The sequence below is a fragment of the Typha latifolia genome, chromosome 1 (genome assembly GCF_019914945.1).
Source record: "Typha latifolia isolate L0001 chromosome 1, TyphaL0001v2, whole genome shotgun sequence".
NCBI lineage: Eukaryota > Viridiplantae > Streptophyta > Magnoliopsida > Poales > Typhaceae > Typha > Typha latifolia.
The window spans coordinates 24008889-24036013 of record NC_133086.1 but is presented as its reverse complement, the minus strand read 5'-3'; the positions used below and the strand labels follow the sequence as shown (position 1 = coordinate 24036013).

The window sequence follows — 27125 nt, the reverse complement described above, 5'->3', positions numbered from 1 at the left end:
AGTGGAGTGAGCAGACTAGCTTACGATAGGATGAGATGCAAGAAATTGTCACTAAAGCTAAAAACCTATAACAGTTTCAGCAACATGCTGGTATCAAGTGTACATTTACATGGAAGAGGAACAAGTCTACAAAATTGTTTACCATGATTAGTAAAAAGTGGACAGCGTCCCACTACGTTCCGTCTCTGTTTTGCACAAAAAAAAGAACCGTTTCCAAATGTATCGTTTACAGTGAAATCAAACCTCATTCGTGAAATGTTCCACTAGCTTATTGTGATCAAATCACATCAAGATTTGGTGGTGTGTCCTGATATAACATCATATATTCCATGGCCAGCAAAAACCAAACCAACCAGGAGTATTATGTAGTCTAATGCTCTCTGCCAGACGCCTATTGAAGAGCCCATAAAGGTCAGGTGAAATGTAGCTGGCAAGACAAAGGAAAGCAGGGCACAAACAGTGCTCCCCACAAATGAGATGAATTGCCCAAAGCCTGGGATGAAGGACGCCAGAAAAACCAGCACGGCCACTGAAAAAATGCGGCTCCCATGCATCCCCAACCATTCCACATGTCGACCATTGCGGCACAACTTTTGAAACCATCTGCTTGACCTCAATTTTACCTCGACAATTTCATGAATCGGGTGCATCATGATTGGAAATGTGAATGACAGTGCTACACACAGTCCAATCTGTTCCAACACAAATAACCAAAGCTAAGTGAAAATTTCTAGTTGGCAAATACAGATAGATTATGTAAAATGAGTAGCAAGGCATTCTACGCTGTTATTCTGGAAACGGGTACCTCTCCAACCAGCCAAGAGATCTCACTCTTCAGTGTAGCAGAGTATTTAACAAAGACTTGTGTAAAATTGCCTAATGAACGGATGAGCTCAATGGCAAACACTAATAGAGGATTAGTATTCATCAAAGAACAGCACGGTCATGGACTCTCCAAATTAATTACATTAAACTTGACAAATCAAGTTAAGGTGAAACCACATCAACAGTGGTGGGAAGATCTGTCATTAAAGTCACATTTAAATAGTCATTGGCTGAACTGGACGCCACTTAGAAGAAACTGTGTTTTAACTAATTTCTGAATGTATAGTAAGTTTAATATACACCAAAGATAGCACTACCTGGTCCAAAGGAATTTTGGCCTATATATGATTAATGTGGTTCTATGAGGCACTTAGAATACAGATTACCAGTTAACATGGAAGGCCCTGATCACTGTTTCATCCTGTGTTCTGAAATAAATGAAGGCTGATAGCAAAATTTGAGCACTCTTTGTTCTATAATTCCAGAAGTACATCTAAAAGATTCAAACCCAGATCTCGCAGTTCCAAAACATTCGTCCAGTTTGCTCTATTAGGAGCTAATCTTTTAGCTGATTCATAAGAAACTGACACAAGTGTTGTTAACAAATTAAACCTCCTAGCAAATACTTGCACGCCTTCTGTAGGATCTTTTCTCGTTTTACAGTAATAGTTGTCTCAAACAAACCCTAGACTTTTCAAGTTCAGCAAAGGTATAACACGTACGATTATTTTTATCAGCATAATATGCATTGATCATAATATAAACATCAATTCCTTGCTTAAAAGCATGTTCTCTTATACATATCATAACAAACAATTAGTATGTATGGGTTTTCATCTTTATAGTTTCAGTTTCGTTCCAAATCAGGCAGTAAGAAAAAAAAATGGGGGAAGAAACAATGATACTAACCTTGACTGCAGTGGACGACCAATTGTCGGGAAGATTTAGTGTTACGATATCCTTGGTCTCATCTCCATAGGCCAAATAGCCAAATATACCAAAGAAGATATAAGCAAGAATAATGAGAAGAAAAGCTTGAGCAAGAACCCACCGAAACTTGCGCCGCTCAGCCATAGATGCCTCCAATGGCAGCGTCATGCTGAAACCCTCAAAACAGAACACCGCCACACCACCGGCAAATGGTAAACCCCAAATCCCGTTAAAAGCATTCCTAGTTCTGAAGGGATGGTCGAAGAGCAGGAGATCCTCTTTGATAACAATAGCCATGGCAAGAGCATTGCAGACATCAGCAAACACGCTAAACGTGGCAAGGGAAGAGAGAGACTGGATAAAGGAAAGCGCAATTTCGAGGGGGAGGAGGATTGCAAAAATGAAGACAGAGGGTGAAATTGTGGAGTCCTTAGCCCTAGCTGAGAAAACGGAAGAGAGGTTATGGCCAATGAAGACAAGGTAAGCTACAGAGCCCCCGGCTTGGGAGACTAAGATAAGGAGTTCGGTCAGATAGCGTCCTACAGTCCCCATGGCTTTTCCACCCAAATCTCCATATGTGTGGTGATGCTGATGGTGATCTTCTTCTTCTAACTTTTCTCTGCACTCGATCTGCAGTAAATCAAATTTTATAAAACCAAATGAAACATTGGTATCATGAAAAAAAGATGAGTGCGTGCTTCGAGCATTCAAAATCAACATTGGTATCATGAAAAAAAGAACCGACTCTGATGTTGCCGTTAAAACTTTTAAAAAGTACTGACGAGGAGGAGCATGCAGTAGAAGGTGGCGATTCCGGCGGCGGCGACGCCGAGGGACCCGGAGAGCCATCCGGCGACTCTGAAGGCGTAGGGGAGGCCAAGAACGCCAGTCCCGACGATGGACACCACGATGTTTCCAAGGGTTTGAGCCCACGTGGCGCTTCCTCTTCTCCTCTCCCTCTTATCCGAGGCTTTCACCAGAAGCAATGGAACCGACGCTTCCGCCTCGTCGCCCATCTCCTCCCTCCGTTCTAGGTCGGTTCCGTTCCTTTCGCTGTCGGTTCTTCTTCACTTGCATGTAGGTGTGGACAGGATTCTGGAGCCCGCTGCTCGAATTTTAGGAGTTAATCACGTGGACGTGGAAGTGGATGGATGACAACAGAGACCATCACATGGGCCTCAAAGGGTAAGGGTTCTTTTTTCAAGGTTAAATATCTTTACTGTCAATCTACTTAAATTTTTGTATTGCTAACTAAATATTAATCGATAGTTAGAATTGAATAATTTATCTTGTGCCTAGATATTAGATATTGAATATTATTTCTTATAATAGTCCGCACCTCTCGCTTTCTGTTTTAGATCTCCAGATTAGTTCTAAACACGAACTAACCGGAAACTTCCAAACAGTTCCATTATACATCTAGTTGGGTTCAAATTTAACTGTATCCTTTGTTTAGGTTCTAATAACTTACTCTCATATATTTTAAATTTTAAATTTTTTTTAACTTAATCTTTTTATAATAAATATTTAAGTTTATTTTGGGTCTAAAAAAAAAAGAGACCAAATTACTCTCATCATCATTCGTAGCATCAATATTTTCGACCATAGTCATTTCTTAAATAATGACAATTTTTTCACTTTGTTTTCAAAGTCATGGCTTGAATCACCAAATAAGATTCTTAAAATTTGACATGTTATTGTTTGTGGGATCCAGTTGCACGTAAAGCTAGATCATTGCTTAGCCGATAAAGCTGACCTCTTTGCTTACAAGAGAGCTGATATATGCTTATCTATGGAGGAGATAGTGTCTGACGTATCTCCAACGCGTCGCTCGTTTTCATCCTCATCGCTGCACGTGTCATCTTATTATCATATCAACGCCCCTAGGCCCTACCTCAATACATCGACTTCAGTCTTCACAACGGTTTGACGGGTTCGTAACTTTAGTACATACGGCCGGTGCCGACTGGACCGCCCCCATTCCCTGCAAATTCATTCCTCCATTTATAATTACTTTCACATCCGTACCAAGTCACACACGTGATCTTAAAAGCGTTTACCTTCAAAATAAGCTTCCATTCCTTCTTCGTTTGACTTTTTATTTTTCAAAGAAGGTTCCAAGTAGATGGAAAACCACCTAATCCATCCGCCCACCGATCCTTATATATATATAGCGAGAGATGCACAAACGAAAACATGCAAACCCATCAACACAAAACCAGAGGCGAGAATTTCCAGATTTGTTCAGAACCTCCAAATATTAGTCAGTCATTTCATACTCCCTTATCCCCTGTCCATATATATAGCAGTACTTCTCCATCTGATATCTCCAGAGTATTACGTACATACAAACAATGATGGCGCTCATAGACGTGGAAAAGGAGATCGCATCCACCTCTCCCCTCAACAACACTGCAGCAGCATCCGGCCAAAGTGGTAAGATTTATTCCATCGATTAATCCTTAATTTGTACATTGGCATCCCGGGAGCCCATTTGATGACCCAATTCCATTGATGATGGTAGCAGGTAGTACTCGAGCAAAAGAACTCGAGCGGGTGTTCCAATACTTCGATGAAAACGGCGACGGGAAGATCTCCCCCACCGAGCTGCGGCATATTATGCTTTCGGTGGGCGAGGAGATCTCCGCCGAGGAGGCCGAGGCTGCGGTGGAGTCGAGCGACTCAGACGGCGATGGGCTGCTGGGTTTGGAGGATTTCTTGAAGCTGGTGGACGGCGAGGGGGAGGAGGAGAAGAAGAGGAACTTGAAGGATGCGTTCAAGATGTACGAGATGAAGGGCCAGGGATGCATTACGCCCAAGAGCCTCCGCAGGATGCTCAAACGCCTGGGAGACAAGAGGACCATCGAGGAGTGCACCACCATGATCCGGCGGTTCGATCTCAATGGGGATGGCGTTCTCAGCTTCGACGAGTTCAGGATCATGATGCTCTAATCACGAGTCTTCCCTTGTTAAACCACCAGTCTGTTTTTGTTCTTTTGTTTGTTTTTTTCCTTCCCTTCTATACATACAACATACTTTGTGACGATGAGTTGATTTCTTTTATACCATTGTATTTCCTGTAGTCATATTCATTTGTCGATTCTTTTATGAGGTATATTTATTCAATATACGTGCATACATTATGTCGCCACAATGAGCTTTTCGTTTCTGTGAATAAAAATTTCTACTATTTGTATGGTGCTGATTAATATTACAAAATCCAACACTATGTAAGACTTAAATGACAAATCTCTTCAAGTGTATTCCGCCATAATGCATCGCCAAATAGCTATTTATCAAGATAGTACGTCCAACGGGGCGTCCATTTGCTGTTCAGTACTAAACCAAAGGGCACGACCAGAAATGGAATACAAATACAATAGCATGTACAGGACTATTGAATAAGTAACTAGACTATTTGAGACTCAAAATACACAGTTTTTTAAAGACAACAGTATCATATATCATCTGATCTGAGTCAATTATCATATCCAAATTAAGATGCTGAAATTTAATCAGTTACATGCCATTCAGGGTAATCACAATTTTGCGAGCAGTAGCATGGTCCCGATGCTCACACAACCATATTCCCTGAAAGGAATTAAACACCAAACCATGTCATGAGTGATAAGTTACTAGCAATTAAACAAGGGAATATGCAATAAAAAGAGAACCAAATGGTCATATAGACTAATAGACATAAAATAATACGATAAAACAAAGTCACTAAAGAGAACAATGGATGATTACTTAGATGAGGCATGCCAACTGATGCAGGAAAAAAGTACAAAAATTATATACTAGTCTGCTCGAAAGGTAGTTCCTTCCTGATCGATAACTTTTAAAGCATTCCATTGATTGAGAATTCTATGTGCCTATGAATAGACAGGCAATTTCATAAGAGAAATGATACCGGATAAACATTCTTTCATGCAGAAATAAAGAATTGTCGTCCCTCCAAAGAAATTATAGGTTTAGCATTTCATAGCTCAATAGATAATGATGATTCGGCAATACAGAGATATCTCCTAACTTACTTGCCAAGTGCCCATGTTGAGACGTCCATCGGTAATCGGTATCCTGAAAAGGTTGATCATGCATATTAGCCATAAATGTTCAAGGATACTACATTTTAACAAAAAACAGAATGAATAATCAAACAAGAAAATACATACGTGAGTGCACAACCAAACATAGATGATTTAATATGTGCTGGCATATCATCAGGCCCTGCAAAAATGATAATCCAACTGGTCACCTTATAACATCATTCCACATAGAGCAGTCGTATCTTATAACACCATCCCGACCCACTGGCCATCTTTCTCAGCAGAGATATCTTTTTTATGGCATGCCAAAACTAGCAATCATTATCTGTAAGACCACAATTCCGTACAAACAGAAGCAGAAATACATAGCTTATAACTTGCAAATTCTGAGATATTTAATAAACAAACAGAAGTCCGATCGAGATCAGAAAGCCAGAAATTTCTTGGCTAGGCATTACATGCAAAGAACCTAGGGAATTTTCACAGCTTATTTAAATATATAAAAAACATGCACTCTAACAAATACGAAACTATAACAGTCATACTTGGACATAGCACAAGTATGTCTAGTATGACTCATGTAGTTATGAAGAGAAACGTATAAGGGAATTAAGCTAGCATTAACCTTCCAATGTGTGTTTCCACGGTGCAGATCGCCCCTGAAAACATACAAGAACACATGAAGTTGACAATCTATACATCAAGTGGAGTACTCGCAAATTTATCAGATGCATAAGGAAAGGAAATTTCTGTCGTCACCTCTGGGACAACGCGGTTGAGAAAAGTTTCAGTGTCGTCCTGAACATCCGAGTCATAATTTTCATTTATGGTCAGGGAAGCACTTGTATGCTGCACTGTATCATTTCAAAAAAATAAAAGAATAAAAACACCGATAAAATTGTTAGGTAATACAGGTCAAAGAAGATCACATACAGAAAAGATGAGCTAGTCCGCATTTGAAGCCTGATAGGTCTTGATCTATTTCCCTCAGTATCTGATCAACTCATCCGAGAAAGTAGTAGTTAAAGAGGCGCAAACTACTGAATCATAATATTGCAATAGAATGGAGTATGATTGTAGAGCGGATAGAAGCATCAGATTTCTGTCGAATTCTAAAGAAAAGCAATTAAAGGAAATGGCTTTTCTCTTGTACAAAACCCAGTGATACAGAAATTTCAGAACAAAAGAGAACCATCATTTTAGCAACACCTATTTCCATTAGCGGAGATGTTACCTTGGTAGTGACGAGATGGCAGCCACGGCGCTGTGGAGGGATAACGACGGTCTTCTGGGCCCACTTGGCGGCCATCGACTCGGTCGCGGAAGGAGGAGAGGAAGAGTGTATTGGGTTTGTGAAGGCGGGCCTGTACTGCGACGAAATCGATCTGGCCGGAGGAGGGGAAGGAAAGAGGGGCTTGGCGGAGAAGAGGATAGATGCCGCATGCATCGCTCCTCGAAAGGACTGCAGGACCGAGTCGATATTATTGGTTACAAAAATCGGGCTCAGGAAACAGTACCAAATGAACGGTGCGGTGGCAAAAGCCAACCAAACCCATGGGCCTGAAGAACACAACCTCATACTCATGGTCGTAGCGACTCGATATTGTGGTGAACCTGGAATCGCACGTCTACGTCTACGTCTCTACGCCCTTGGTCTTCTTGCACCTGCAAAATTTCCCTGAGCGACGTTCTTTCTACATTAGACCAGTAATAATTTTTTGAGGAAATATTTTCACTCTGAACACGGGCTATTCAGAAAACAGAAGTCCTTCAATTTTGATAACAATAAGATTAGACACTTGAAACTAAACATCTTTATTTTTATACTAAATACATATTCTTTTATTATAAACTATGCATAACGTACACAATAGATACGCATAAGTGAGCACAAGAGCCTACTTTTTACTATTTTAAAAATTAAAAGGCTTTTTATGAAAATCCCCCCTATGAGCCCATTAGTTCGTCTGTTACAAACTCCACGCCCAAAATCTTATTCCACGCAAATGTTCGCCAACAGCAGTTATCCCATCGATGTTATGATAGTACAAGCTATTGGACCTATCCAAAGTCCCAATTTCTTTTACATATGTACAAACATGTAGATTACAACAATAGAGTACAGTTATATCGTATTACTTGAACCCTACAAGTTAAGAGCTGCAGTCAGTTTTCCTTCAAGCGAATAGTTTTAGGACATCATCGCTCTATAGGCTTCTGTAAAACCTTCCAGTACCTTAAGCATGACGGATCCATATGTATTGCTCGAAGAATCCATTTCTCTGGACTCTGCAATTTTTCTGGGCCAGGACGTTGGTTGGAAGCTGCACTAGAATGACTTGCTAGCAAGTGCATTTGGAAATACAACTCCGCAGGCCTCGTTTCTGTATAAGAAAAGATATGATCAGCAAACACATTTTTATAATAGAAGCAAATCTTTTTGGATCATGCTTATAGCTACATTTCAACCTGGCGGCCATGAAAACCATTCTAACCGAACGTTCATCTCCCACTTAGGTTTTGCACCTAGGCTTGCCTCTGCCTGAGCTAACAGCAATGATACAATAGGTAAAGGATTTGCTGAATTCTTTTGAGCCTTTCTAAGGCTGCCTGCTGCACGAGATATGAACTGAGGAGATATCTGCTGCCGAGCAAGTTCCATACAAATTGCACCTGCCAAAGCACAATGTTAGTTCAGTGAAACAAGTAATCTGGAAAAGGACCAGAAATATGCAAACTTCAAGTGCTACAGTAGGCAGAATATTGAAGGTGGCAACAAAAAAAAAAAGCTTAAGAACTTATGATCTCTTTTGAAGGCACTAAATCAAAAGACAAATATCATAACAGCATAACTCCATATCCAGAAGAAATTTGTTTCTTTGAGCCTACTTGCTTTCTCATCACCACAACAGCTTACAAGTTACAACATGCAAAACAGATCTCTGTCACCTCGTTTGTGTAAGTATAGCATATAAATCCTGAAATGACTGCTCTCCTAGAAACATTGGAAACTTTTTCAGGATCTTATCAAGTAAATGATCACACATGTCCACTAGCTGATAACAAATTGAAAATTTCACCTAAATACTAGTAAGCTCCCAAGTTCCTACCATCACGTCACATATTTAAACATCACTTTTCACAATTTGCTAGATTCTATCGTTTGTATGACTGTCAACTAGGCCTCAACTATGAACAACACAAAGAGTTCATTAGCCAATATCACTGCTAAGCACCACTCACTGTGTTCACCATCACCCAAACCTTTCAGTGCACACTGTAAAGAATAAGAAATCTCCAAAAAAAATTAACATAATTTTACAGGCAGTTATCAACTCTAACACCAATTTAATATAAACTATGAAGTGATAAAAAATTTCCAAGCCAAAATAAAATTAGAGAGGAACTTTGCATGACAGGTATAGTTATCTTTTTTGCTTCAACCAGCTCTGGAAGTTTTATAGAGCCAAAGAGGTGAAGAACTGCTAATAATAATACTTGTTAGCAGTACAACAAACCAAGCCAACTATTATCAACAGAGAGAGCGGCAGAAGCAACCAAAGCTCTTTGTTTGAAGACTGTTCCTTTAGTAAAGACCTCCATAACTCATGTAGAGAAAACAGGACTTATATTCCTTTTTCATTGAACATATAAGAAAATTCAAGCAGGTACAAATAAATAAAATATCTATTCAAGATTACTCTCAATTACTTTAAAAGCGAAGAACCATTCAAACACTCCTGAACTCTCAATAGAAGAACAGGAATGGAATGTTAGGCGGAACATCAAACCAGTAAGGCAAATGGATAAAAATTTAAGCAGCATGGGAAATTGCATACCATGACAGAGTAAAAGGCAGGTATCTGCATCAAATTCTGCACAAGCACGTGTCATAGCTTGTTCTGCACTCAGATAGTCCAGGTCCCATATGAAACACTGAGCGCATGCTAAATTAAAGAGAGCAACCCAAAAACTTGAGGAACTTCCTTTTTGTTTGATGCATGTTTGAAGGTTTTTCTCTATTATGTTTGAACCCTTCTCCAGTCGGTATCTGGATTCAATATATTTAAGTATTATCCAACCGATTTCATTAGTTGCATTGATGCGCAAGCACTTCATATACTCCTTATCAAGGTCTGAAAAATTCTCCTGCATTCCATAAGCACGGCACAACTGCAAGTGCGCAAAGAGAGGATCGCTGTCAGGAGGGATCACTCCCAATGCATTACTTGCATGGCTGATACAACCAACATAGTCACCGTGCTGCAAGCTGATCTCTGAAGAACAGAGAAGCAGATTGGACTTTTGATACTGCCATAGCACGGTTTGTTGCAAAAATATTTCATTTAACAGAGCATTTTGTATCAACCTTCTCAAAATAGTACAATTTTTTTCAGGAAATTTTTCTTCGCAGGCTTTCTGAAGAACACCAAGTATAAGCAGATAACTTGCATCCCGATTCCATGGCTCCTGATGCACCCATCTGCAGAAAGAGTAAAAAAAAAAAGAAAAGCCTAATTTCAACCTAGGAAGGAAAAGCAATTTACCAGATCACAAAATGAGGAGAAAACACAATGTACCTCTGCAAATGATATATTCCCCTTTTTCTATGCACATGCCAATCTTTGCAGGTTGTAAAGGAAAAGTTTGGAATGGTAGAACAGCTAGCATAGCAAGCTACTACTGCAGCACCATGAATCTCATAAGGTGATCTTAGACCTTTCCAGGATGGGTTTCCATGAGGCAATTGAGTGCATCTAGTTGCTTTATGTGGAGCCATCCAATCTCCACTTGATAGCAATAATGAACCTAGTTGGTTCCTATCAGCAGCAAACCCAACAAAATAAAGAATATGGGAAAAACAGCAATCAACAATGAGAAGGTAGAAAATAGCTATTCTTAGATCTGTTCTTTAAGATGATATCAGGCATTTCAAAAGATATAAGCCTGTCATGAGAAATCTTTGGTATCAAAGCCAAATGAAGGCACTTCGATATCAAAAAATATAAAAATGAAACAAAATCAACTGTTAATAACACCACAATATTGAAGCATGTAGTATCAATAAATCAGCAATCTGGAACAAGTCCTAGTTGAAACATGTTCTAATTGAAACATGTAATGTTAAGAGAAGTGATCATATGGAATAAACAAACAAGGCTATCTTCAAAAGCCTGCAATTTCCCAAATGGAAGGTATGTGCATGCAGAGACTGTTACTACCTTATCAGACTGCTGTCAGGATATATATGAAGAGCTCTTTTCAGGTGGCCTAGTCCATTGCCAGTTATCAACTTTTGTTCACAGTCATGGTTCATCTGCAAATTTAAAATTAACTATAGGACTATGAAAAAGAGAACATAGATGAAGGTTAGTGCTACCATTTTGCTGAGAGCAATAATCGAATGCATTTCGGTGGCCACATCATAAGACGTATCTCTTTGAGGCATTCTCCGCAGAAGCAACTGCAGCTCCTTACTTGGTTCCAAAGCATTTAATGCACAGATAATAAATCTCATTCTTGCACTTAATAGAAACTGACTGGGGAACTTCTGGATTGTTGCCACTGCAGAATTGTTTCCAGAAATGCTGTACATTAATGTGCTAATTAACTCTAAAGCAGCAGTTGCACACTTGTGATCCATGGTAGTCACATTCTCAGCCAAGTTTCTTGCTATGATCAGAGCAGCATCATACTGTCCAATTTTCCACAATGCAACAGCATATAATTGGAGGCCTTTACTCTCGAGCAGACCTATCAATTTTTTGGCATGACTTGTAAGCTAAACATGCTATAAAATATTATAAATTAGTCAAGAAATTATTGATATAATCTACAACATGATGTTTACTGGTAAACTGCTAACTCTGCAGGGTTGGAGATAAATTATCAAATACAGATCTAATTCTGAGGCACCAAAACAGATCAAAAGCAGGAATGATAAATTCATGTATTCTTATTTCAGCAGACAGTAAGGAGTAAGGACAGGGAGAGCTAGGAAAGTCCCAGGCAATACCTTCTCTCTTCAGATCTTCACACTCACGCAGAGCATCAGTAGCAAGTCCTGCCTGCAGAGAAACAGAATACTGAATGTATGTACCCGCAAATACAGTCCGCAGAAACCAGCACATAAATCCAGCACAAAGAAGATTCCCACGCTGTAATGATGGGGTGTCAAATATAAAGTGTCTTTTATTGAATTACCTTACACAGTGATCGGGCAAGATTAAAGGATACATCAGCAAAATGAGATTGAGAATCTGCCTTTAAATTGCAAAAGATGTTCAAAGCACATCTTGCCTTCCTATAAGCAGTGATCGCTGACAAAAAATCTAGTCGTTCTTCACATATCAAACCATTCACATTATGTGACTCAGGAGAGTAGGGTGCTCGCTGGACAGCCTGTCTTATGGCTCCCAGTACCTACAATGAAGACTTAATAATCACCGCAAAATCATATAATGAAAGTTCATAGAAAACTTAATAATCACCGCAAAATCATTGGTCAAGATGGGAATGCAAAAGTCAGTAAGTAGGTAAAGGGACAAGAGCAACATTTCCATCTACTGATAGCAATAAATTTGGCAGATGATTTGATTTAGAAACGTATGGTAAGACCAAAGTTATTATGTGATTGAAATTAGGCATCACCACACCATTTTTAGTTATTACTGCAATTAGTTGAAAGCATCATTTATCTAAAGGGAAGCACAAATTTATCTTAGAGGTCAAATATGCTCCTATCACTATAATTCCACTCTCAAACTCTTTACATCCATCACGGTGAGCATAAAATATTTTAGATGCATAATTAAATTGGTCTAATGCACTGTTTTATTCTCAATATAAACTCTTGGGACCAGATAAAGAAATTTTTTTTAACCTTTCACTGCAAAAAAAAACTGATCAGTTAATTGAATTAAGGGTTCCGACAACATAAACATTATCTTCTTGACAAATATGTGTGTACCTGAGGAGAATGTAGGTGACCAGTAAGAGCTGCAATTGTTCCAAGACCAACTTGAAATTCTGCAAGCTAAACATAACAAAATAATAAACATGAGCTAAATGGACAATAGGAAACTACAATAGTAACTTATAAAACATAAAAAGAAATTGGTAAGCTGAAGTGAAAGAGAACCCAAGAACATGCCTATTTAAGTTCATGAGAAGTTTTCACACACTGATTACAACATTATACAAATATGAGATTACTTATGCAACATTTGATAATAGACACATGTTTGAACTTGCATCCAAAATGCAACAACTCATCATTGCACGCTAGTGTTTGACATTTGTATATAACACCATATGCACTGAAAAATATCATTCGAACAAATAACTCCACAATGAATTCATAAATCTAGTTAACAAAAATGGCAGTGAAAAATCACAACAGAGTTAAATCGCTGACAAGATAGACAGATGTTGATTGTGGAGAGGAACATTTTAAAGTAAAATAATCTGCAATAATTTGTTGATACATGCGATAAAATCATGTATTATAAGTCCAAATTGTCTTCTAGGAGTTGTAATAAGAAATTAACAAACTTGATTGAAACAAATAGTGGAATTCTGATCTTACATGCATCAATCTAAATTTAACTGAGATTCACTCTATGCAAAGAAAACTCATTCCATACAAGAGACATGAATACAATATAATGACATATTTCTAGAACCGACAAAATGAATTAGGCTATCATGTTCAGACTATAGAGAACATGAAAAACTTATGGAAAAGAAGCTTGGAAAATACCAACGAAAAGGAATGTATAAGAAACAACAGTCCTTACAGGCAACATCTGCACAGCCCTCAGGCAACTTTCAAATGCCTCACTTTTTGAACTAATCCTTTAGAAATCATGTGAAACAAGCAACATTAGATAGATAGAATGTTCTATAATAAATAAGATAACAAATATGACAAAATTCTATTAAGTGAAAAAAAATACCCATCCTGATAGTCAACGGACATCCCAGCCCATGCCAAGGCTAAAGAAGGATCGATGCTTCTTGCACGATCAAATGCTTGCCTTGCCAATTGCTTATCACCTAAGTTTCTGTAAATCTGAAAATATCTGCTGTAAATGAGTAAATATGCTGGATAACAATATCATATGCTTAACTCGGAGAAGAATAAACTTATTATTACCTTCCCAAGGTAAGCCCATGCTTCAGAAAGAGATACATCCAATTGCAATCCCCTAATCAAAGCGTGCTGCTTTAAAGAATTGCTGCTAGACAGACAGCCTAGTATGACCCAGAACTCCTTATTAACTCCCTCCAGCATCAATCCACCCAAACACATCCTCTCAGGCAGCTGCCTGATGTATAAGAAACCAATAAACAAACTTCTAATAAGAGAAAATGATCAAAACTTTTACTGAAGAACAGATCTCACCAAACACCCAGATCTCGTGTTTTTTCCCCCTCCAAAGAGTCGATAAGATCCAGAGAGACAGCAATATCAGCATAGATATTAGCTTGCCAAGGTGTTAGGTGTAAAGCCCGCCCATATGAGCATTTTCCACTTTTTGCCGCCAAAAGGCAGGTATCTTTCCACTGATTAATGGAAGATTTGAAGATTTCCTCATCAATTTCCATGCTGTTCATTTTATCTTCCCATGGAAAGCATTTGGCATAAGTAATCTGATACCAAAGATGGCAAAGAAAGGGAAGGAACATATCAAACCAAAAGTCCCAATATGCTTTCTAATTAATAGATTAAAACCTTATTTTGTATAATCTACAAACTAAGGCATAAGTTTATTTTAAAAGGAACTGTTGAATAACCAACTGAGAGGTCCTCAACTTTTAGCAAGGCATCAGTTTGCTCAGTTTGCACTTAGCACAATCAGGCACATCAAATACCTATTTCTTTTCTGGCAGCCAGAAAGTCTATATTATGATGCAACATCAGATATGATGACAAAAGAAGGGGGAAGTTTCTTTCATGGTTCCTACCAAATCTGCCACTTTATCTCACCTTGGCAGTAATATAATTTCTAACTAGATAATTTTTCTATCTAGAAATTTGAATTTAGTGAGTTTATTATATGAAAGAAACCATTATTAACAATTATCATATATTCCAAGGGATGATTCATACAACAGAGGAGCAAGGACTAGTGTAGAGAGAGAAATGCATATCCACAATATGGAAAAAAGCATCTGCAAAACTAACAAATAAGACTCTTTTTGCAAAGGAATATGGTTCAAGGCATGCCTCACTCTGTAACTAGTAATTAATTAACAACCGATTATACATAAAAAATTACATGATAATAGTAAAAGAATGTGAAGCACCATGGTGTTGTGACAGCAAGGAATTAAGTGACAATTACTATTCACTGGGTCCTACATATGTTTAATTTTATAAACATAATTTACTAGAACTATAGGAGCAAAATTGGTGGGGACACCACTTTTTGTCACGTTTATTCTCGCAGGTAGAAGAGGGCTGCACCCGTAGCCCTTTGACTTAACGAGGGTTGTAATTAGCTACCTTCTAGGACTATTTTTGTCTTTTGTCTTTTACTTTATTTTGCCTATATAAAGGCTTGTGATCATCTTTTATAGGTTAATGAATATTTTGAGAGCTTTTGCATATTGAGTGTTTGTCGGTGGATTCCAACGTCGATGGATTCCGACACCCGTTTGGTGAATTCCACGGGTTTGATTATTTTTTCCTACTTCTTCTTAACTCTGCAATCGAGACGTTGTCCTACATCAAATTGAAGATCTAGCAGCCTACCGACCACCTATGCACATCCCCACCGAACCCTATGCTACATCTACTACCTTTCCAGACATCCCTGCTGTGCCACATATCACTTCTTCTTTCCCATCCACATCACAAGAAAAGATAGACTCTATTTTAGATGATTAAATAACATCTACTGCAGAAAGAGGGGTTCATCGTTTTCTCGTTCGATAGCACGAGTGACCAGAGTCTGATTATACGTTGATCACTCGCGAGGAGTTACAGCAGTTTGACCCTAACATTTTGGAGTACTATTAGAGCCACTCAACTGGGTCAAATTTCTTCCACCCCAGAAGAGTTAGTGCAAACACCACTTTTCGTCACGTTTATTCTCGTAGGCACAAAAGGGTTGCACCCCTGACTCTTTAGCTTAACGAGAGTTGTGACTAACAACCTTCTAAGGTTATTTTTGTCTTTTATTTTTTACTTTATTTTACTTATATGAAGGCTTGTAATCATCTTTTATGGGTTAATAAATATTTTAAGAGCTTTTGCATATTGAGTGTTTGTTGGTTGATTTCAACGTCGGTGGATTCCGACACCCCGATTGGTGGATTCCACGGGTTTGATTATTTTTTCCTACTTCTCAACTATGTAATCGAGACGTTTTCCTGCATTAAAAATTTGCTATATATGAAGCTTTTAGTCTCCATTGTTGAGTCGTATGCTGCATGTTTGGCACTTTCAAGAAAGATATCTATTGAAATTGTATCACATCTACTTTATATGTGTTACCTGACTCAATTTAAACAGTGACCGCTAATGGAAATAATATCCATCCTTCACTTCTAGCTACCACATCACCATAATTTTAGTCTCCAAGTTCATAATAAATAAGAACATTCTTAAATCTTAACTTAATTAAAATAAGATAAAGCCACAAGAGAAAATCAGATAACCTGTGACAAAAAGAATTTTAAAAAATAGATATTTCCATGGAAATGCATCACTATCACCAAAAGATAGCTTAACAAGTTCTTTTCTGGAACTAGAAAGATGCTTGAAAATCTAAAGGTAAGCATCCCGTAACCGAAATTTTTCCAACATATACCTGGATATCCCCGTGCAACTTCCAAGCAGAAGATAGATTTCCTGACAAACAAGTGCAAACCTTTGCTACTTCTGATGCTTCCTACAATTCCAAAAGACATTATCGTGACATGGTTTTACATGAATTTGAAGAGGGACATAACTGTAAATCATGTCAACAGTAACCTTCAACAGAGTGGCAGCCCAATCAAAAGCTCCAGAATTTACACAATCCCTAGCTAATGCAAGAAGGCCAGCGGAAAGCCCAAATTTTGCAGATAAATTTTGCGGTGCTACTTCCAGGGCACAACGAAATTGCTCAACTCCCTATAACAATTAGTAAGAATCAAAAATTTCATAACATGAAGTTCTAACATCAAGTTACACATCACACCCTAAACAAAACAACAACAAAAATATGAAGTTGTTCATGACAAATATCAATGGATTTCAAGATTCTTGAGAGAAATTGTACCACCAAAGTATCTTTTCAGTTTATGATGAAGACTATACAAAAGATGCTAGTGCTCTTGGTCAACAACAACAACTAAACCAACCCTCATTTCATTATCAAAGTATAAGCCAAGTTTGTTCTCCCACAGTTATCAACTGACCAACATATAGAAGTGAGGGTCTTACTTTTCTAAAAGAACCAAGCATTAGCTGGATATTCCCACTCTCTATCAATGCAAATATTTTTGAGCTATCCAATTCAGTGGCTCGCCCATATGACTGTCACAAGAAAAGGGAAAGGAAAAACATCATTATGAACAAAAGGATACAAAATAAAAAAGGATTTAGATGTCACCAAAAGTTATATTCACAAACACATCATTTACTTTAAAATTTGAGATTACAGAAATAAAAATGCTACTATGAGGAGTTTGATTACATAAAATAGAGATGAGGAGAAGTCAAGCACACACATGTGAGCATGCAAGGGGAGGGAGAAGGTTAATATATATGCTAGTGAAATCTTCCCACAGCTATAAATGTTGGATCCTAAGTTAGTCCTTCAATTAATAAAAGTGACAAAAAATACACACTTCCAGCCCTTCTTCAAGTCATCCACATGGCAATTGATTAAGAAGCCCTGGGAGACAAAACATTCCTAATGATCAGATACTCCAACCTGTGTGAGCTACACATGAAGCAAATTTGGATGCTTACTGACAAATTTTTGTCTATATTCTAAACACAGTCGCATCAAACTGATCATCATCCTGGTGTAAATCGCGTACAATGGACTTTTCTTCCAATGGATGTAGGGCTAGAAATTGGAGTGATATGCTGAAGCACACGTTTTAATGCTCTTGAGAATTTGAACCCAATTCTAGAGAACAGCATCGATAACCAAAAGCAGAAATTCTTTTTTTCTTTTTGCAGATCAATAGTAGTGAAATCAGCTTATACAAATTCACACCAGTGAAGATGATCTAACCAGCAAAGTATTGCTTGTCCCTAACGGACCAGCAAGGCTTCATTAATTTGAAGAAAATAGTCTACTTCACAAAACCAATCCTCGAGTATTTGGATTCAATTTGCACGTCAGCTACATGTTGGTGTACTGTGAACGTGAACAACAATGTCGAACAATTAGAAAACAATGTATGCTGCATCATAAATTCAGTTGCAGATGAGCTATGTGACAGGTTAAAGCTAGTCTATATTACAAAGCTTTATCAAGCAGCAATTATTCCCAGTAGTTGTAAAACAACAGCAGAAAGAATTCTCAGTTGTTGTAATATATCAGCAGCAATAATTCCCAGTATGTCAGCAGCAAATATGTACCTTTATAGCTGCAGTAAACATGCCCAATCGCTGGTATGCAAGACCAAGTGCCTGAAAAGACAGCATCAGAAGCTAGGAAACATGGATAAATAAAAAACGAGCACCGTACAAACCCACGCACTTCCCATAGATCGGCGCATGCTGGATAGCCCCGTATCGCATGTTGAAGGCTCTGTACTGACTCTGACCATCTTCTTTGATGAACCTGCAATTTTATACGTGACATATATACAGTTACTCTCAATAAATCTTTTCCATGTAAGAACTCTTGCATCTCTCCACCTAACAAGCAAGAAAGAAGAATTTTATCATCAACAAGAATGACCTGCAAGTACCCTAATCTCCTAAAGGCCCAAAAAGCTCTTGGGGACTTGCTAGAAGCCTCTTTGCACACAGCAATCTCCAAACTTTCCTTTCCTTCTCCATCCAACAAATCACACAGGCCCTCCTGCAGAAAGGAAAGCGGCAAATAAATGCATCAAAACCCTAAAGGTGCAATCTTGGGCACAGTCTGCTATACCACTCACACCAGCCTCGCAATCATCGGGATTAAGGGTCACAGCCCTCTGGTAGCACTTGCAAGCCCTCTGCGCATCAGTGGACACCCGGCCATAGTAATGCCCCAAGAACCGGAACGCAGCGCCATCGTTCGGGTTCAGCTTCGCGGAGGCCAAGAAGTGCTCGGCTGCTTTCTCCCTGGATCGCTTCGACTCTTCCTCGGCTTCTACTTCTTCGCCCTTCTTCCACAAGAAGAGCCCCTAGAGATGCTCCAAGAAACCATTAACAAGAATCTCCAAAGGCGGGGAGAGAGAGAGAGAGAGAGAGAGAGATAAAGCAATTAGGGCTTACAAGATTAAAGTGAAAAAAAGAATTGTTGGGATCTGAGTCTAGGGTCTGCTGCAACTGCCTGAAGAGGACGTCATCGATCTGCAAGAAGCAAAGATTTGAGGGAGGAATCAAGAACGGGGAGGAGAGATTGGAAAAGAGACGTGTAGGAAAGGAGGAAAGAAAACCGCGTCTACCATCTCGGCGAAGTTAGGAAATTGGAGGGAAAGAAAAAGAACAGGAACTTTATGAAAAGAAGGGTTCGGCGATGAAGAAGACAGAGGAGCGGAGGACGACGAGGGACCTCAGTAGGATCATAATCTCACAGCCGTCAATTTAATGGAATTAAGCAACTGACACTTATCAAAAAGAAAGGAGCGTCGGATATCCAGATAGGCGGACGGTCGTGATGTACTACCATACGTTTCTTGGGTTCTTTAAAATTCCCGCTGCTTCGTTAGGAATAATAATGACCTGCTGAGATGGATAATAGTTTACAGTATTTTAAATAGTTACTATAAAAAAATGATTCCAAATATTATAATTCACACTTTATTTTTTTTAAAATACCATAATTATCATTATAACCAATATATTTCTTTAAAAATGCAGATAAATATTGTCAAGCATTCTCTCTTCACTATGAGAAGCCTCTCCCTGGGTCCCCCGACTCCTAGACATGATCATCGAGCGGACCGGGCCGGGTTCGGGCCGGACTTTTCGGGCCAACCGGGCTTAAGTATTTGTTCATGGCCCGACCCACCAATCACTCGGGCCGGGCTAGAATAGTCTAGCCCATTACCGTCCGTCGGCCCGTGAGAGATCGGGCTAGCCGGTCGGGCCGGCCCGACCAACTAATCACTCGGCCCGACCCATATTTTAGCTATTTAAAAAAAAATAACTATTAGCTTATTTTTTTTAAAAATATTTATATTCCTCTATTTAAAAAATAATTAAAATAAATTAATTTTTTTAAAGGTGTGCTTAAAATAATGCAAAACGGTACAATACTTAAAAAAATTTAATGCAGCAGCAGACGGGCAAAGTACTGTAGTAGACGGTTGGGCTATTGTAACAGAACGGGCGAGCTTAGTTGCGGGCCAAACGGGCGGGCTTTCGGGCCGGGTCGAGCGGGCAAAGGGTTGGCCCGTGCCGCCCATGGATAGTTCGAGCTCGAGCTGGGCCGGGCCTAAACCGGGTACGAGCTGAGCTTAGCCTGGTCCAAACCGGGCCGGGCACGGGCTTGCTAGGCCTTTTGATCATGTCTACCAACTTCTCATCCTTTCTAAATCTCATAACTCCACATAGACCATTTTCTCTCTCTTCCTCTTTGTTTTTCTTTTTCGTACCTTTTCAACTTTTTCTCTTTTGCTCATGCACTACCATCGGTGTCAGCAAGGGATGTGTATGCTCATATATTACCTCTTCCCCACCTCATTAGTCTTTACCCTTCTCTTCTCCATCTCCTCCTTGGGTGCTTGAGATTGAGGCTACTCGTTGCCACTCGTCGACATAGAGAGACACAAGAAAGGTTTGGGGATCCCAACCTTCACCTCCCACGATCTATTTTAGTTTTAAAAGTTAGAACGAGGTTGCTTGTTTCCTCTTTTGTCTATACGTGTCAGTTTCTAGGTGGTTGTAGGTTTTTACTCCTTGCACAACTACTCAGATAGTGGTTTAGGAACTTACCTTCTTATCTCCTCTTCTTTTGAAGATTTTTGATGATTTATTTTCTATTATTTTTCTATTGTGGTATAGTGGTAAATGGATGGTGGGTGTAAACGAGAGCAAGCCGATTCTAGCTCAAGCTCGACTCGAAATTAATTTTGAGCCCTCTAAAGATGTTCAGACTCGGCTCGAAATTAATTTTGATTTCTCCAAATATGTTTAGGCTCATATCAACCCGATTCAAGACAGATTGAGTACGAGCCGAGCTCAAGCCAAGCCCGAGCTTGATTAGAGAGGAGGGGGTGGCAAGGGCGGTAAAGACGACTGCTCACCAAAGGAGGAGGAGGAGATTGATGAAGAAGAAGGAGGTCGAAGAAATAGGAGGCGGCGGCTTACCGAGGCTAAAGGAGGAGAAGGATGAGGAGGAGGAGGCCAGCGGAGAGGAGAAGGCGACGGCTTATCTATGGAGGATGATGAGGTATTGCTCGTCTTCCAAACCTTTCGGGAAAGTTGCAAATCTTGTTGTCATAAGTTCTCTCTTGCCTTATCTATAGATAAGAATGAATCTCCTCGACTCGACTGATATGATGGATGGAATGGGTAGACGGTTGAGGTTATTCAGTGCCATTTCACTTTGAGTATTTTAACGCTTATCACCAACCATCTGTCTTTTTGTAAACTGACAATTATGCCAACTAGAACAGTTCCTTGATTTAGAATGCATTTCCCCCGTCGGGGGGAGGCTATCGAGGAGGTGGAGGAGGAGGCTGATGCTAATGTCAATAGAGGAGGAGTTCAACACTGATGTCGATAGAGGAGGAGTCCGACGTTGATGTCAATAAAGGAGGAGACTAACTCTGATAGAAGATGGGGTTGGGGTTGGGTTCGTTGAAAGATTATTATTGGATTTAGGGTTAGGGTTGACAGAGATAGGGTATTAGTAGCTAGTGGATTAAAAATTAAATAGTTATATATATATATATATATATATATAATATTTTTAAGCCCTAGCTCATGCTTGACTCAAAATTTAAATCAAGCCTTAAAATAAAGCTTAGGCTCAAGTCGACTTAAGCTAAACCGAGCCAAACTGAGTCCGAACCGAGCTCAAACCACTCATTTATTTTTGACACCTCTATGATTATATGATGGATGAGGCATCGAAGGACGCGATCGAGTACTATACATCAGACCTTTTGGTCTTATATTTTCGTGGGGCTAGTTTATTTGTAAATCTTGTGTTCTTCGAACTTAATTTCACATTTTTACTTATTATAATATATATTTAAGTGGAGTTGTGACCTTGTGGGGCTTATTCATAAGGTCATTTTACAACTCCTTGTTATTTTTGTTTAATGTTGAATATGACAGTGTATTTCGTAGGCAAGTCCCGGACGTCTCTCCATATCTCACTTTGTATCATACTTTGTAATTTCGTAAATATTATTAATGAATTGTGGCCTAGGAGATTTCTTCTCAAAAGCCAGTCAAACAATGCGACCAGTTAAGCTAATTGAGGTGTCACTCGTGTTTGTACCTCGTCATTTGAACGAGTCTGAGAGGGTAGTTTAAAGTCTTTAGTTGGCTTCAAATTATTGATCATTTATTGTTGAATTTACTGTTTGTTTGAATTTTGATCGATCTAAAGATTTCATAGATTAGTAAACAAAGTTTAATTGACGTCAAACTACTGTTATGCATCCATAAGTCCGCATTTGTTCTTAATACATATATGATTTTGCTTCTTTTGATGGATCAGATATTCTTTTTTCTTGAAGTATTTGGACATTTTCGAGCTTGATGGCAGCAATCAATTGATTTGGAGATCTGAATTTTGCTGGGAGTGGAATTTATATGCTCGTGATCTGTTGGTGTACGGAGGAGTGGTATGTTAGTCGAAATTTTTCTTCTTCTTTTTTTAATCTCAGCCCGTTAACATGGTTTGACTTCATTTTTCTAGGATAAAAATAAATTTATTCCTGAAAAACCTTTTATTACATAAATTTGATAAATTAGAAGCAATATTACGATAAAATTTGGACCAAGTTGGATTAGGATTGGAAAAGAGAAATGTCAAAAATAGGAGGAGGAGAGAAGTGAGAGAGTAAGAGAGCAATAGACATTATAAAGAATTGTTATTAAGAAGGGTTAAAGTCGGAAGAAGAGCGTGAAAGATTTGATGAAAATTAAAAAGAGTTAAGATGTAGTGGTATAATTTGAGATAGAGAGAGAGAGAGAGAGAGAGATGATAATTTCAATACATATAAGAGCAAAATTTAGTTACTTGTCATGCATTGGGCTTGGTTAAATGTTAATTTATGAGGGGAAAAGCAAACGAAAAGGATAGACAAACAATTTAAATAATTCATGAATAAAAGTGTTAAATAATATTATTCTATTTATTTTAATTAGCACCGATGTATCACCCTCCTTTGTTAAGATGCAAACGAGCAAGAAAATTGCCTGCGGTTTGCCTAACATCAACACAAATCGATATGGGAGCTGATATCCTATTAAGTATGCAAGAGGTCATCAATCTTAGGTTTCAAATTTAAGGATATTTGAAATAACAAGTGAGTAACACGACAGGAGAAATGCTTTAATATTATTAATAATAATAATATTATTATTATTTAAAAACGAAGCAGCTTAATTTGTTCCTTTGTTCTCTGGTTTGAGACAGAATGCGACTATTAATTCCTGGTTCAAGAAAGATGGCCTTGTTTCTTGAGCGATTGGACGCAATCGTCGAAAATCTCTCCTATTCCTTTGAACTTGAAGCCCAGGTCCTGTAGCTTTGAAATATTGAACTCATACGACTGCCCGCCGTGCTTGGTCCCAAAACTGGACAATCATATACTCACAAATATTAGTTCCCTCCCCCCACCCAAAAAAAATAAAAATAATACTCTTATTTATCCTAAATGTAAAAATATAGACGTGTATTAGATGCTATTAACCTTTTTGCTATGGGCAGTGATGGATATCGTTCCCTAAGTAGCTCCCCTAATTCATTGTACTCCAGGACAGAGGAGCTGCAGATATATCTTCCTTCAGCATTGGTATTCTCATAGACAAGAATATGGCAGCGAGCGACATCATCGATGTGAACATATCCCATTCTGCCGTACGAAGAGAAATCCGTTTCACCTGCAAGATTCTTACTATTATGAAAACGGTTCCTTTCATATATATATGTATATATATATATATATCTATATATGTCTTGGTGCAACTATACACACACACACACACATATACCTCTAAGTAAGCTGAGGATACTAGCAGCAGTCACGCTTAAGTCGCGACGCAAACTGGGTCCTACCACGTACGTTGGAATAACAGTTACCAGGTCAATGTCGTTCTCCTTGGCAAACTCCCATGCTGCTTTCTCTGCTAATAATTTCGCCAGGGGATACCAGAGCTTAATTGGAGGACAGAAGAGACGATATATAATTAATAATTAAGCATCTGATTCAGAACTATAACTTTTTATTTGAGGACTTTATTTTATATATATGCACGTATCATTCTTATGATCACCTTGAGCCTTTCACAGAGCTCTGCTGAGCTCCATGATGTCTCGTCAAGTGGTACATTCGGATCGATATCCTCTCTTATTCTTGTCGTTGACGACGACGACGTGAGAACAATCCTTCTGAGGTGTGGATTCTTCTTGCATGATCTTAGAACGTTTAAGGTACCTTGCACGGCAGGATCCACCATTTCCGTCTGCAAAAGGGAATATTATTTATACTATATATATATATATATACGAAGCAAATACATATTGGTCAAGCTATATATCAAATTGGTCGTCTCAAATTAAATCATAACAATTCGTTGTAGGAAGCTGAAAGTGGTGAGCCTAACAAGACAAAAATGTGAGTACGATTCCTACACGGGAAGTCTTCGGCAGTCTGTGATTGGCTATCCAATAACAAAGTCAAATTTCTTATGTCTGTAGTCTGTTGACCCGGTGTCTTATAGTACATCAATTCGTTTTAGCTTTATCTTTTTATCCATAATGTTGTAGGCAACTAACGTATACCTTGCAGTACTAACTCCTAACATACAGATTTGAATACAAAGCAAGTGAGAGCTAAACATGGCATGCCTTTGGATCAGATTTGAGTTCCACGATAGGAGATGCAGTGTGAAAGACACCCTCACATCCCATTACAGCATCATCAAAACTTCCTTCTTCCATGAGATCAGCCTTTAAAAGACTAAGCCTTTCCCTTGCACCATCCAATTGCCAGAGGTGTGCTAATTTCTTCTGGTCTCCTATGAAAAATAATGATCACCAAAGACATAGAATTAGTTAGTTAGGATGATCATATATATCCAAAAACCACAATAGAAAGGGATCGATGGAGGACGGACATAAATACATACCTGGATCCCTTAATGTTCCTGTGACGTGATATCCGGCCTCAAGGAGTCGCTTGATAAGCCATGAAGCAACATAGCCACCTGCACCAGTCACACACACTTTGCCTTTGTTACCGGAAACCTTCTCCATCTTGTTAACAAGTAGTAGAAATGCTCCTGGAATTCTAGGGGAGAAGAGATTACTTCCTATATATGTATATACACACACACAGAATCAAAGGATGAATGCCATGACTGCTAAATCATCCGCTTTGTGTGACGGCTAACTGTACATATATATTTTTTTGGTCTTTTTAGACTCGACTAAAAATTAAGTTGAAGGGTTGGTGTACACGTTGACAAAGGTAAACAAGTAGCAAGTAGCTAACCATGCATGCGTTTGTTGTGGAAATATTGTTTAACATTGTTATTTAGTCATGAGAGTTAGGTAGGTGTACTGTCCTGGAAAGAAAAACAGAACCAATGCGAGAATTTCTCGGAAAAGTCCACAACCGAGTAAATATGATATATACTGGATAGAGAGAGAGAGAGAGACTCCGTACATGCAGAACTTTCAAAGTTTAGTTTGAACAACTAGCACGTAGAATTAATATGGCATATATATGTTATGCTAATAGCCCAATAGGTGAGAGAAGTAGAAGCAAAATCTTCACCCTTAAATATTACCAAAGGAATAGTAATGGCCAAACTAAGTAATTTTGGGGAAAAACTATAATAATGTGCTAATAGTGATGGAATAGCAATAAACGACTTCTAATTACTTATTATACACCATAATATCAGTAATCATAAAATAGAAGCAATAAAGACAATAAAGAGAGAGGATAGATAAGATTTATGTGATTCGGTGATGTGTCTACATCCACGACGGTGCAATTTCTTTTACTATACAGATCTCCTAATTACAAAGAGTTTAGCAACTTTAATATCCCTCAATACAATGATGGCTAGTCCTCTTTATTTTTACCTCAAGCATAAAAGCCCTAAAAAAACTCACTTCAATATTTATATGTCTGGTTCAAATTGAATTTTTTCACGAGACATTCGAATGCCCATGTGACACGTTCCAACGCACCCGAGAAACTAATTAAGAACCCAGACTGGCGTTCAAATGCTTGTGGGCCGTTAGAACGCCTACATCAACGCTCCCTGTATGGAAACTACATTCGAATGCTCTCACGACCCGTTTAAACGCACTAGCACAGTAAGGCTGAAAATACTGAAAAACTAAATTTGAACCAAATTTTCAATAATATATGCCTCCTTTCTTGACTAAGACTAGTTTAATATCTTAATTAACCATCACTACAAGTGTTGAGTCCTTTGTTCTTCTTAAGAGATGTTGCTACGGAGCAAAATGTGTTATTTATCACTAATATCCTACGATCAATTGCAGCGGCGTGGCGGACCGCTCGATTGCACAGCTTTGGTTTCGTTAGTGGAATAGACTGATATCAAGCTGCAATATTGTTGTTGCATTAATTATTTCCAATTGTTGCACAAGTATTTTGGTATATTATCTCATGTCAACTGAAATTTGGTCCCAACTAAGTTGAAGAACATAGTATAGACAAATATATCTATCTATATATAAGAAACCGCAGCTAGGCCTTCATCTTAATTTCTCCCTTTAATTTTCTGATCCCAGTGATAACCCTGTTATACATGCCCTGATTAATCAGTCATTATAAGATGTAAATTAGCGTTCTGGTAGATTAACAGTTTAGCACCATGAGTAGCATTCTCTATTTCAACAAATTAATTGCCGTTACAAAGAATGGCATGGAGGGACAAGATAAGAAACCATGCCCATGCAATTGCCATATCTAAGTTTCTATATCAAT

The 27125-nt window shown here is 38.6% G+C and overlaps 5 protein-coding genes across 8 annotated transcripts; 1 reads left to right on the top strand and 4 right to left on the bottom strand.

Annotated features, from left to right (window-relative positions):
• Nucleotides 1–33: 33 nt before the first annotated feature.
• LOC140786831 (amino acid transporter ANT1) lies at nt 34–2916 on the bottom strand. Its single transcript, XM_073135518.1, has 3 exons — nt 2538–2916; nt 1735–2385; nt 34–692 (listed from the first exon to the last, which is right to left on the bottom strand). The coding sequence occupies exons 1-3, from the start codon at nt 2769–2771 to the stop codon at nt 288–290; spliced, it is 1290 nt and encodes a 429-aa protein (XP_072991619.1). The 5' UTR covers nt 2772–2916; the 3' UTR covers nt 34–287.
• Nucleotides 2917–3930: 1014 nt separating this feature from the next.
• On the top strand, nt 3931–4906 carry LOC140788550 (uncharacterized). 2 transcript variants are annotated; one of them, XM_073137837.1, is made up of 2 exons: nt 3931–4191; nt 4283–4906. In XM_073137837.1, exons 1-2 carry the CDS (start codon nt 4110–4112, stop codon nt 4705–4707), a joined length of 507 nt encoding a protein of 168 aa, XP_072993938.1. In that variant the 5' UTR covers nt 3931–4109; the 3' UTR covers nt 4708–4906. The 2 variants fall into 2 exon arrangements, with proteins under 2 accessions (XP_072993938.1, XP_072993930.1); XM_073137829.1 differs by having other exon boundaries at nt 4280–4906.
• A 246-nt stretch (nt 4907–5152) lies between these two features.
• Nucleotides 5153–7360, bottom strand: LOC140788541 (uncharacterized). The gene is made up of 7 exons (XM_073137817.1): nt 7039–7360; nt 6738–6798; nt 6564–6658; nt 6430–6463; nt 5931–5985; nt 5793–5835; nt 5153–5346 (listed from the first exon to the last, which is right to left on the bottom strand). The coding sequence occupies exons 1-7, from the start codon at nt 7249–7251 to the stop codon at nt 5275–5277; spliced, it is 573 nt and encodes a 190-aa protein (XP_072993918.1). The 5' UTR covers nt 7252–7360; the 3' UTR covers nt 5153–5274.
• Nucleotides 7361–7772: 412 nt separating this feature from the next.
• On the bottom strand, nt 7773–19555 carry LOC140798497 (tetratricopeptide repeat protein SKI3). 3 transcript variants are annotated; one of them, XM_073152347.1, is made up of 22 exons: nt 19416–19555; nt 19243–19320; nt 18921–19151; nt 18719–18841; nt 18515–18598; nt 18394–18444; nt 17242–17334; nt 16789–16929; nt 16625–16705; nt 14212–14459; nt 13963–14134; nt 13763–13878; nt 13604–13661; nt 12775–12840; nt 12009–12227; nt 11821–11872; nt 11185–11558; nt 11027–11121; nt 10385–10624; nt 9644–10287; nt 8274–8477; nt 7773–8188 (listed from the first exon to the last, which is right to left on the bottom strand). In XM_073152347.1, exons 1-22 carry the CDS (start codon nt 19416–19418, stop codon nt 8004–8006), a joined length of 3558 nt encoding a protein of 1185 aa, XP_073008448.1. In that variant the 5' UTR covers nt 19419–19555; the 3' UTR covers nt 7773–8003. The 3 variants fall into 3 exon arrangements, with proteins under 3 accessions (XP_073008448.1, XP_073008455.1, XP_073008463.1); XM_073152354.1 differs by having other exon boundaries at nt 18729–18841; nt 19416–19482; XM_073152362.1 differs by lacking the exons at nt 19243–19320; nt 19416–19555 and having other exon boundaries at nt 18914–19037.
• A 3860-nt stretch (nt 19556–23415) lies between these two features.
• LOC140794859 (tetraketide alpha-pyrone reductase 1) lies at nt 23416–25536 on the bottom strand. The gene is made up of 6 exons (XM_073147121.1): nt 25285–25536; nt 25004–25173; nt 24430–24618; nt 24148–24310; nt 23847–24036; nt 23416–23730 (listed from the first exon to the last, which is right to left on the bottom strand). The coding sequence occupies exons 1-6, from the start codon at nt 25409–25411 to the stop codon at nt 23592–23594; spliced, it is 978 nt and encodes a 325-aa protein (XP_073003222.1). The 5' UTR covers nt 25412–25536; the 3' UTR covers nt 23416–23591.
• Between the last annotated feature and the right edge of the window lie 1589 nt (nt 25537–27125).